The sequence below is a fragment of the Chrysochloris asiatica genome, unplaced genomic scaffold (assembly GCF_000296735.1).
Source record: "Chrysochloris asiatica unplaced genomic scaffold, ChrAsi1.0 scaffold00001, whole genome shotgun sequence".
Lineage (NCBI taxonomy): Eukaryota > Metazoa > Chordata > Mammalia > Afrosoricida > Chrysochloridae > Chrysochloris > Chrysochloris asiatica.
Window position 1 is genome coordinate 24,989,032 of NW_006408519.1, and position 12,171 is coordinate 25,001,202.

General features: G+C 44.6%; 1 protein-coding gene across 1 annotated transcript; it reads left to right on the forward strand.

Annotated features, from left to right (window-relative positions):
• The first annotated feature begins 3,757 nt into the window (after positions 1-3,757).
• NOV (nephroblastoma overexpressed) lies at positions 3,758-11,870 on the forward strand. The gene is made up of 5 exons (XM_006830669.1): positions 3,758-3,857; positions 3,970-4,195; positions 5,282-5,533; positions 8,499-8,713; positions 11,574-11,870. The coding sequence occupies exons 1-5, from the start codon at positions 3,774-3,776 to the stop codon at positions 11,868-11,870; spliced, it is 1,074 nt and encodes a 357-aa protein (XP_006830732.1). The 5' UTR covers positions 3,758-3,773.
• The last annotated feature ends 301 nt before the right edge of the window (positions 11,871-12,171 follow it).

Here is a 12,171-nt window from a genome sequence, read left to right on the forward strand (position 1 = left end):
GGACAGAGGGCTAAAGTCTCGCTGGATTTAAGGGGAGACTTCCTGGGGAAAGCAAAACCCGACATTAACATGGCTATTCTGAAGGTGTCCACTTTCCATTTTCAAGTGATTTACTGCAGAGATCATTATCCAGGGCCATTTATGGCACATAGAGTGGATATTTGGTAGCGTAGTGGTTACGAATCGGACTGCGAACCTTCAGGTCAGTGGTTCAAAACTACCAGCCGCTCCGCGGGAGAAAGATGAGGCTTTCTACTCCCGTAAAGATTTACACCCTCGGAAACCTTGTACAGGGTCGCTATGGATCGGAACCGACTCGATGGCACTTAACAACAACAACAACAACAGAGTGGATATTTATTGTTTTACCCTCTAGCGTTGCTTTCCTGAATCATTCCCTTTTACCTAAGAAACTTCTCTTGCTCCCCACTCCAATGATGTGCTGTAACTTAATCCTCATACTTAAACCACTAATAGGTCAAGGGTGAACCCACACAACTTTTTTCTAGAACTTTCCAAATTGAGTCTAAGGGAGAGGGACTTCCTTCTGTGCTGATAAGGTCATAATATAAGAGGCTTGGAGTCAGTTAAGGATGATACTCCCCTTTGATGGAAGAAGCTGGTCTGTGGTGGGATAGACTAAGGCTGACACAGAAAGCAGCAGTAAGGCTGAATGGAGAGGCAGTCCAGTGGCATTTAAGGTCCTGATCCTAGTTCACAATTACATTTCTGTTACTATGTAAAATATTGTAGTATTCTTCCAGTAAAGTCTTCTTTTGCTGAAACTGGTTTCAATTCCATTTCTGCCATTTGCAACCAAGAGTCCTGAGTAGCAGCTCACATCAGCAGTGACTTCTTAACATTTAGCCCTTGTCTTAAAGATGCACCGCTCCTCTCATCCTCCTACTTAGCGAAAAGATCATTGGGAATCTCAGTGCTGTCTGTTGCTTCTTGTTCTGTCTCAGATGAGTCGTACTTTCAATGCTCGGCCAATGCTCTTGCATGGCCATAAACTATGCTTTCAATAACTGCTGTTGTTATGTGCCACTGGTCAGTACTGACTCATGGCACCCTTATGACAAGGAAATGTCTGATCCTGCATTGTCTTCATAATCTGGGTGTTTGAGTTCATGACTGAGGCTACTGGGTAAATCCATTTCATCAAGAGGTCCCTTGTTTTTGCGGACCCTCTACTTTAACCAAACAACTCTATAGGAATGTTTCCTGAAACCTGATCCTCATTTGAAAACATATTAAGATGGTGTCTAGCAATAGTTACTGCCAGAGGATCCAAATAAGTGGGTCTGAGGTGGGGCCCAAGGATATATATATATATATTGCGTTAGGCAAATCTGCTGCACAGGAACTTTTTTAAGTATTGAAGAGCAGAGATGTCAGCTTGAGGACTAAGGTGCACCTGACCCAAATCATGGTATTTTCAATAACCTCATATGGATGTGAAAGCTGGACAGTGAATAAGGAAGATCATAGAAGAATTGATGCCTTTGAGTTGTGGTGTTGGAGGAGAATACTGAAAGTGCCATGGACTGCCAAAAGAACCAATAGATCTGTTTTGGAAGAAGTGCAACCAGAGTGCTCCTTGGAGGCCAAGATGGCTACACTTCGTCTCTCATACTTTGGACATATTGTCAGGAGGGAACAGTCGCAGGAGAAGGATGTCATGCTGGGTGAGATGGAGGGTCAGAGAAAAAGAGGAAGACCCCCAACAAGATGGATAGGCCAGGTGGCATCATTGATGCTGTCAAGTGTGGCAGCAGTAGTAAGGTTGGCCCAGGATCAGACATTGTTTCATTCTGCTGTGCATGGGGTTGCTATGAGTCGGTTCCGACTCGATGGCACCTGACAACAACAACAACATATTGTTACTGTTGTTTAGTACCTTTGAGTCAGTTCTGCCTCACAGTGACCCTGTACAGGGTTTCAGAGGAGCAGCAGTGGTTTGAACTTGCACCACCAACCTTGCAGCTAGCAGTCCAGTGTTTATCTGCCAGTGGCTCTGTAAAATAAACACTGGACTATGAACCATAAGGTCCACCGTTCACACACACACACACTGGGGAAATCCTTTACAAGGTCAGTATGAGTCAGAACCAAGTCCACAGCACTTACCAACAACATATATATACATTATCTTGATTGATTCTAAAGTGCAACTAGATTGTGGTATCACTGGGCCAGATGATCTGTAAAACCCTTCAACTCAAAGAATACATGAGTGTCCTGGACAAGGGCCCACATTAACTATTCAGTCTCTGAATACTGACTACTCTTCAGTCTGATTTACCTCAAAGATAGAATTTAGTACTAGAGTCTTGGCAGTACGTCATGGCACCTTGAGGTGACATCATCACCCGTGGCGGGTGTTGCGGAGGAAGTTGTGGTCCCATACACAAGCTGCCTTTGATTTTCTTCATTCTGGAGTTGGCTGATGGAGAGAAATCGTTTATTTCTTTATAAAGTCTAGAGTGATGTCACAGGTCTGTGTAACTTTTTTTATAAACTGGCTTTCAAAACACACTATCCTGGAAGGAGCTGGGCATCGTTAACATGTGGAATAGCAGTGAAGTTTAAACACGAAGGAAATGTCACCTTTGGAGCAATAAACCTGCTCTCTCTTCTAATGAGAAGTGACTAAGGTTTGAAAGTGGCCATTGTCCAAAAATAGGTGCCTGGTGGGAGAGGGAATTGATTGGCTGAAGAGTGAGCCAAGTAAAACAAGTTTGGTCTTCACACCTTCCTTTAATTCACCGAGGTTTCCACAGTGGCTGAGCAGAACACATCTAGAAAATGCTCAGAGACTCCAGGAGTTTTAGATGTGCTGTTTTTAGGCAGTTGTTTCAAGATTTCTTTACCAAGAAGTAACTTAGTATTCACCTCAGGCTCTTGTTTTTTCAAATAGTATTGTATTGTATTTAGATCAAAACTGTGGATCCAAGCCTCACCGATGCTTGAAACTAGGCAGATAAAAAGAATTTTGGCGTTTGGCCTGGAGCATCTTCCATCCTTACAGAGTCTTTTCTTTTCTCTCTCTTTCTCTCTCTCTGTTTCTCTACTCCTTCACTCCATCCCTCACTCCTACTTATCCAGAGGTAATCTCCCTCTTTCTCTCTTTCTCTCCCTCTCTGTCTCTCTCTCTCTCTCTCACACACACACACACACATAAGCAATGAGTTCCCTAAATGGTGACAAACTTGCATGTGCTCCCCTTATGACTAACCTCCCAGGCCTCTCGCCAGCCCCGCGCACAAGGCCCCAAACTCCAGGCATTCCGTGAAGAGAGCCCCACGGTTCGCAGCCCTGGTGGGAACCGCCTGGTTGGAGGACAGTGATGGGGAGTGGCGGTATCTTTGTCCTGGGGGAAGGCAAAGGCGATTCCAGGAGGAAACAGGCGTTTCCTTCCCACGCGCTCGAGCGAGCCCTGAGGCTCGGCCCCGGGACTCCACCCAGCCCCTCCCGGAACCCTGGGAAAAGCCAGTAGCCACACACAGGCCCTGGTGCCGCGCCCTGAGGAGAGCAGCCCCCGCGGCCAATTGCCATGGCAACCCCAGGGCTCTATCCACTTCCCCACCCAGTCGATCCCCCCCCTCCTCCCCGCGCCGCAGCCAACCGGCTTGTGAGCGTCTCAGGAGCGCGCTATAAAACTTGTGCGGTGGCGCGGGCGGAGCGGCAATTCAGAACCCGGGGACAGCTGGCAGCAACACGAAGCCTTAGAAAGTCTTCTTTCAGTAAGAACGGCAGGAAAACGCCCGAGCATGCCGAGCGGGCAGAGCTTGAGCCTCTACCTGCGAAAGCAGCGCCTTTGCCTGGCCTTTCTGCTCCTGCATCTCCTGGGCCAGGTAAGCGGTGCGCCCCTCAGGACCCCAGATTACTTCGGAGACAAGCCCCTGCTCGCCCGCCCTTGGCTGTCCCAACTGTAGGGTTCCTCCTTCTTGTCTCGCCCGCCCCCAGGTCGTGTTGGCTCAGCACTGCCCTTCCCCGTGCCCGGACCGGTGTCCCGCGGCGCCGCCATCCTGCGCTCCCGGGGTGCCCGCCGTGCTGGACGGCTGCTCCTGTTGCCTGGTGTGCGCCCGCCAGCGCGGCGAGAGCTGCTCGGAGCTGGAGCCGTGCGAGGAGAGCAGCGGCCTCTACTGTGACCGCAGCGCCGATCCCCGCACCCAAACCGGCATCTGCATGGGTAATCCGGCTCCACATCTCTGGAACCTTCTCCCAGGACAGCTGGAGCTCCCACTCTTACTCCCCCTTCCCAAAGAGTGATGAGCAATAATCCTAATGCGGATGAGGATGTAATAGGAAAAGCTTCTGGAACCAGGCATGGTCTGGGGGTGCATAGGGCTTTGGGGAATGCCAGAAGCCAGATAGGAAACCTGTCCAGAGACGTGAGAATGGAGCGAAACAGAATTAAAGACAAGTGAAGTCATTTCCTTTGGGCATTTCCAAGGACGCACTTGGGGGTGATGGAAGCGTGGGTTTGCCCATACCCCCACAGTTCACAAACTGCAGTTCAGCAGGTTTGTTTTTACACCTGTAATCCTCCGATTTAAGTCAAAGCGCCCCCAGTCTCCTGGGGGTGACTATGTAACCCCTGTTTAAGTGGCAAAATAAAATGCAGACAACTAACTAGCCAGCCCAGACTCATGAAATTTACTCAACTGAAGGATCAGTTTTCCACCTGGTTAACTATTTGTAGTGTGAGGCTTTCCCTGCCTCTACATAGGGTGCTTAGGAAAACCTTTCTTGTTTGATCTAAACCAGTCATGACTTACTCCTCTGCTTCAATACCAAAGCATCCCACTGCCTTTCCCAGTTTGGCCATTTAACCTGTGTGGCACTGTGGGTTAATGTGCTGGACTGTAAAGTTGGTTTGAACTGCAAAGTTTGTGGTTCAAGCTCACCAGTCACTGCTTGGAAACCTTATACAGGGTCACTATGAGTCGGAACCAACTTGATGGCACTTAACAACAATGAGGTTCTGGAGTAGGAGTATCTTGAAAGGTTCTTGCAAAATGACATTTATCACAGGAATCAATAGTTAGGGGTCAGTGGGTGTGTAATGAGAACGTGTTGATGGTTTCTTCTTGCTCTGAGGGAACCTCCATGAATGTATCCCTAATGTAATGGAGAAGAAACCACATCACTGGAATTAGAAAAGAACCACTCAGGGTTTGAATATTGCTGGCACGTCTTACCTAGCCTCTCTGATGCATCCTGTCCTGTTTTCTTTCCCCTTGTTTGTCTCTCCCCTACTTTCCCAATATCCTAGTGCTAGAAGGAGACAACTGTGTGTTCGACGGGGTCATTTACCGCAGTGGAGAGACCTTCCAGCCAAGTTGCAAATACCAGTGCACCTGCAGAGATGGGCAGATTGGCTGTGTGCCCCGCTGCAACCATGACCTGCTCTTGCCCCGGCCTGACTGCCCAGCTCCAAGAAAAGTTGAGGTGCCAGGGGAGTGCTGTGAAAAGTGGATCTGTGACCCCGAGGATGAGGGGGGATTGGGAGGCCTCGCCCTACCAGGTGAGAAGCTCCATGTGCCTGAGGGGGATTCCAGGGCCTTCCTGTAAGGTAAAGGCAGGCTAGCATGAGGACCCTTTTGGATGTCAAGTGAGAAAACGGATCTCAGTTTCTGGCCATTCAGTGGTGGATTCCAGAATGCCCACTGAGAACAAACGTCCAAACCCATTTACAGCCAAGGTAGATTCCTGAAATATACACACAAGGGCTTCTAAAGTTGTGTTGTTGTCAGTTGCTGTCCAGTCAGCTCAGGGAATGATAACTCAGCAAAGTTGTCCTCTTCAATAACGTTACTATGTTTCAGTCCACTGTTTAGGCTATGTCTGTGAAAAAGGACCTGCCTAATCAAGCAATGAGACTGACCTTGTCTTGCTGAATGACCACTGTTTGGATTTTTTTAAGTCAATCCTACTTGACATTTAGTAATATTGTTGTTGTTGTTAAGTGCCGTCTAGTCGGTTCCGACCCATAGCGACCCTATACAGGGTTTCCAAAGCTGTAAATCTTTACGGGAGCAGAACGCCTCATCTTTCTCCCACAAAGCGGCTGGTAGGTTCGAACTGCTGGCCTTAAGGTTCGCAGCCAATTCATAACCACTACGCTACCAGAGCTCCTTTTAGTAATATTACAAAGAGCAATTTTTATTTCTATCTTTAGTAATGTTACAAAGATAAAAATAAAAAGTGCTCTTCATTTTCTAGATTGCAAACACTATGTCCTCTTAAAAGCAGCCTCCCTGAGGAATGTTCCTCAACCTAGACAGGTGTTACAATGAAATATCACTGTTCCAGACGCTGCTAGAAGAGTCAAGTGTTTTTGTTTTATCTTACACAGGAAACAGGAGTCCTGGTGGTGCTCAGGATGTTGTTGTTGTTGTTGTTAAGTGCCGTCAAGGTGATTCTGACCAATAGCGACCCTACATAGGGTTTCCGAGGAGCAGCTAGTGAGCTTGAACCGCTGACCTTGCAGTTCAAACGGCTTTGCAGTCTGGCACATTAACGCATAGCGCTGCACCAAGACTCTGGTGCTTAGGATAAGCGCTGTTTATTCACATGGTTGGCAGTTCAAACCCACCAACCACTTCTATAAGTGATGAGGCTTTCTGCTATTGTAAAGATTTACAGTCTTAGAAACCCTATACAGAGTCACTGGGAACCAAAATCAACTCAATGGCAGTTGGTTTGGTTTTAAAGGAAATCTTTTTCTGGGGAAAAGATGCTTAGGAGTTGACCTATCTGTTTGAAGCTATTGAAAAGCCAGGTCATTTATATTATCAGTATGTTGAGTTTAGTCCATAAATGATAAATGGTTGAGCACTTTACTACAAAAGCAAGACTGGTAGCTAGAATCCACTCAGAGGTATGTACCTGAGAAGAAAGTCCTGGCAATCTACTTCTGAAGGACCGCAGACATTGTAAACATTATGGAGCACAGGTCTCCTCTGACTTCCATGGGGTCCACATGAGTCACAATCAATTTCACAGCATCTGTTTTGTTTCTGCTGTTGTTGTTTCAGTTTTGTGAGATTTATAGAATTTCTGCCACCAGAAATTATCAGCCAGCCTTATATGGAGAACTACCATGTAGAAATGTGTCCCTATTCCTGTTCTGACAGAACTTTTAGTTATCGAAGTCCAAGTCTCTGTATCATGTGGCCATAATAACCCCTTCTGCTGCCCAAAAGCAAAGCACAACTTCCATCACTATTTTGAAGAGAGCGATTCTACTTACTAATCACAATTAAAATTTTATCATAATCTTGTTTTTAATGTAAAAGTCATATGTTGAGAACACTAAAAAGGCTAGTTTTTGATGCTCTGGTGTCTTCTTTTGGAGTCCTGGTATGGCACTGCAGGATAACACACTGGACCGCAGAGGCAGTTTGAGCCGCAAGGTCGGCAGTTCAAATCCACCAGTCACTCCTAGGAAATCCCATACAGTGTCTCTATGAGTGAGAACCAACTCAACAGCACTTAGCAACACAACAACAACAACAACAACAACAGTGTCTTCTTTTTGCTTAACTCACTGTTAATTGCTTAGTTGGCATTGGACTGCTAACCACAAAATTGACAGTTCAAAATCACTAGCCACTCACTCCTTATGAGAAGGATGAGGTTTTCTGCTCCCTGTGTCCTGTCGGATCGCTGAGTTGGAATTGACTCTATGGCTGTGGGTTTATGGTGAGTATTCTCTGTCCTTAAGAGAATACTCTTAAAGACACGTTCTTCTAAGCTTCTTAGTAATTCATTGGAGAGTCATTGTACAAAGATTTCTTCTGTGTGTGGATTGGGCCTATTGGTGTCAATTGCTGCCGAATCAGCTCTCATTCATGAACAAAACATTGTCCCAGAACTAAGCCACCGTATGCTCGCTGGTCTGCTCAAGTCCATTGTTGTGACCACTGTGTTTTTTGAATGCCTTCCAGCCTAAGGAGCTCATCTTCCAACTCTATACTGGACAATATGCTGTTGGGATCCGTGAGTTTTCATTGGCTAATTTTTGGAAGAAGATCACAGGTCTTTCTTCCTAGTCTATCTTAGTCTGGAAGCTCTTCTGAAACCTGTCCACCAAAAGTGAGCCTGATGATGTTTAGAATACTGGTGGTGTATCTTCCAACGTCATAACAATAATGCTCAAGTCAACACAGTGTGACACACCAGCAGATGAGTGCTGACTAATTGTCGTTATTGCTGATATTTAGGCTGTTCCAACTCATAACAACCCTGTAAAGGATTTCCAAGTTGAGTTTGAACCGATGCCATTGCAGTTAGCAGTCCAGTGCTTATTCTACGGTACCACACCAGGACTTCCAACTAACTGTTAAGTATCAGTAAATAAAGAGATCCAGATCTGCTCCTAGGAACACCAGAATTTAGTAGGTACAGAACTGGATAAGACCCTCTTTCTAATAATGATTCAAAGGACCACTTGGTGATTCCTGTATTTTTATTTGTACGTTTCATAGCCTACAGACCAGAGGTCACCCTAGGAGTTGAAGTCTCTGACTCGAGTATCAACTGCATTGAACAGACCACAGAGTGGAGCGCTTGTTCCAGGAGCTGCGGCATGGGCTTGTCCACTAGGGTTACCAACAGGAATCCGCAGTGTGAGATGGTGAAGCAGACTCAGCTCTGCTTGGTGCGACCCTGTGAACAAGAGCCTGAGCAACCAACAGAGAAGGTAAGGAGCCTGCAGAAGTCTCCTGTCTATCACAGACAACAGGGTCTTGCTTCATTGGAGACTGAGCTTCAGAAGGTTAGTGTTGGTTGACTCAAAGGTCAGCTGTAGCTGGGAGTCCACCCCCGAGAGATTTCCGGCCCAACCTGAGCACACTTGCACCTTGTTTCCTCTTTAATGTATTGTAGTGCACCAAATAACTCAGCAAACCCGTAAGTAAAGTGATAGGGTCCATACAACTCAATACTTTCCCCAAGTCAGAATTCTCTGGACAGTCCCCATTCCATTCCTGGATTAAACTGGCTACAAAGTCACCAAGTCTAAATGATTTCAGAAAGTCCCCATTCCCCTCTCACTTTGTAGAAAGCAATGGGAACTGGACCATGTCTGAACACCACGCAGTCTACCTGGTTACATAGCATGCCCAGTAATTGTTGATGAACAAATGAATGGGAATCTATGAATTTCAAGATTTTCAAAGGCTTAGAGGAAAAGTACACTTGCCAGTATAAAGCAGTATCAGCCACATTAAATAGCATGTTTCTTGTTTTGTTAGCTGGAAGTGTATGAACTCAGTGTGTGAACACTGAGTCTGAGGCATGCAGATCAGAAACTCTGATTGGTTCTTGATGACATCACAGACCTTGTTACCAGAACCCTTTGTCAGATTAATGAAGCACTCAACAGCTATGTACACCCTTGTACAAGCTTAAGGGCAAAATATAGCAGTATCTCATAAGGAAGGGTTTGCATATCTCTGGACTAAAACAATGTCTTCTAATGCTTACGGGTGCAAACTCTGGAGCTAGATAATCTGGCTCCAAATCCTTGCCTGCCACCTGGATTGGGTAGATGACTTTGGGCAATTAACCTCTCTCAGCTTCAATTTCATCCCCTGTGTAATAAGACCATTGGTAGAACCCACCCCATGCTTGCCATTAAATGGAATGAATTTGCAAAATATTAGGCATGTACTAAGCACTTGCTAACAGTAACCAGCATTACTTCAAATTTCATTTATTAGCAAAGATTTTTAAAAGTCCCAAGTAGTTGCATTATTATATAGTTGCTTAGCTATTGAGTTTTTTTGGTTCATCCTAAGTTTTTGTTTCTGAGAGAATGCTCAGAAATAACCTTATCCCTAAAAGTATCCCCTAAAATCTGTACCTTCCCAAATTATAACAAACATGTAACACAGTTCACCCATATAAGCAATCATACATACACACACATGCAGACACAAACACACACACACATGGAGTTGTTGCTGACCTTGTACCATTTTGTGGTGTAGGCTAGAATATAAGCTAAACATTAAATATGAAAAGGAAGAAATAAGAATTCATGAAATTTTTTAACCTCTTTTTCAAATCAGGTTTTTCTATCTCCTGGCTCTAAAACATGGTTTCTTCTATTGTTTCGTTGTCCAAAATGTATGTTCTTTCCTTGTAGCTTGCTTCCAGTTAATATTGGGGAGCACTTTATTTAGCAAATTGATGTGCAGGTAGTATATGGAACATAGGGAAATAATAGCAAAATAATCATCACTGCCTATCCCCAGGAGCTTCCTATGTAATCTGGGACCATGGTTCTCAAAGTGCACACCCCAAAACATCATTATCACTGAGAACTTGTCAGAAATACATTCCTTGGAACCCGTACTAAACTCACTGAATCAGAAACTCTGTCAGTTCACTTTTTAAACAGACTGTAGATCATTCTAAAGCATGCAAAAGTTTGAGAACTACCAATCAGTGTAAGAGAATTCTGTGTCTGACCACCGCACAAACTAGGTAATGTAAGAGAAACCTAAGTCTGACAGTGCCTGAGAAGATGAAGAGTGATCGCAGCAAAGAAGTGAAGAGATAGGCATCAGTCTGCCTTTCTTGAATTGTCACAACTGTGTTTCCAAAACCATTATTAGTGGAATCTGAATGAAATTCTATACTTGACTTACCTTCATAGAAAATAACCTGAATCCCATTGTTTTAGAATTTCCTATAGTCATAGTATAAAAGAAAGCTTGAGTTTTGCCATCAGACAAATTCAATTACTGGTTGCTTTCTCATCTCTTTAGACTTTTGAGCTTCTGTGTTTTCATTTATAAACCTTGGGTAGTAATACCATCCAGACAGTGGACTAAGATGTCCCTCTTATGTGCCCTCATTCATATCTCTAACCTTACACTGAGTATTATCAAGATCTGTGTGTTCCCTATTCCCCTACAAAATCTGCATGATTGCACAACAGAGACTTTGTCTTACTGGGTCCGCATGCTAACTGTTCTTATATGAGTGAATGTTGTTAATAAGGATTAAATGGGTTAATGTCAGAAAGAATTTGAAACGCTGTAGCCAGGTTTATATTCCCTTTCTCTCTATGACACCTAAGAATACACTTGGCTAAAAATAACAAGCCTCATCGAGTTGTCTAAAATATGATTGTGTTTCCTTATCATACACATGCCTTCACCCTCATGCTTGTCACCTCAAGGTCAAACAATTCTTGTGGTACCACTCCCTCATGTGGTCATAGAATGTGTGGTGCCCACATTGCAAGCAGACAGGAGGCAATGCTGGAAGGAAGAGGAAACATGTCAGGAAATGTCAGGAAGGCAAAGGATTTCCGAGAATCCTTTAGGTGGTAATTCATTGGCAAGACCTTGACCACAAGGCCATCCCAAGCTCCCACTTCGTCTGGGGAGGCAAATGCTTTTAACTGAGTATATTTTCCAAACAAAGTTTCCATTCCATTAGGCAAACAGGAATAGTAATGGCTATTGGACAGGTTATTTCCTACTCCGAAAATAGTTCCTCAGAGGAATAGTAGCCATCCATGCATTCCTGTTGTTCTTCAATTTTAGAAAGGAAAAAAGTGTCTCCGTACCAAGAAGTCACTCAAAGCCATTCACCTGCAGTTCAAGAACTGCACCAGCCTGCACACCTACAAGCCCAGGTTCTGTGGGGTCTGTAGTGATGGCCGATGCTGCACCCCACACAACACCAAAACCATCCAGGTTGAGTTCCAGTGCTCTCCAGGGCAAATCGTCAAGAAACCAGTGATGGTCATCGGGACCTGTGCCTGTCACACCAACTGCCCTCAGAACAATGAAGCTTTCCTCCAAGATCTGGACCTCAACACCAGTAGAGGAGAAATGTAACGAATGTCTAGGGAGAAATCCACCTACAGAGACCAAGTTTAGCTACTGCTTGACTCACCAACCAAATGAATATATGAAAACTAAGGATGAGTCATTATTTCACCCAAATGAATATATGAAAACTAAGGATGAGTCATTATTTCACCCAAGTCCTGTGTATCATACTGTCAACATGTGAGGTCAGTTTATCTGTCTTTTTTTTTTTTTTTTTTTTTTTATTTCTCAAAAAAAAATCATAGATATGATTAACTGTAAACTGAAAAATTGAGTTCTGGATAAGACTTAGGGGTGACTTCCCTTT

Bases quoted from the DNA above. Each gene is read 5' to 3' on its own strand.
- NOV (XM_006830669.1), top strand. From the start codon at position 3,774: ATGCCGAGCGGGCAGAGCTTGAGCCTCTACCTGCGAAAGCAGCGCCTT. The intron at 3,858-3,969 runs GTAAGCGGTGCG...GCCCGCCCCCAG, and splicing joins TCCTGCATCTCCTGGGCCAG to GTCGTGTTGGCTCAGCACTG. The intron at 5,534-8,498 runs GTGAGAAGCTCC...TACGTTTCATAG, and splicing joins GGGAGGCCTCGCCCTACCAG to CCTACAGACCAGAGGTCACC.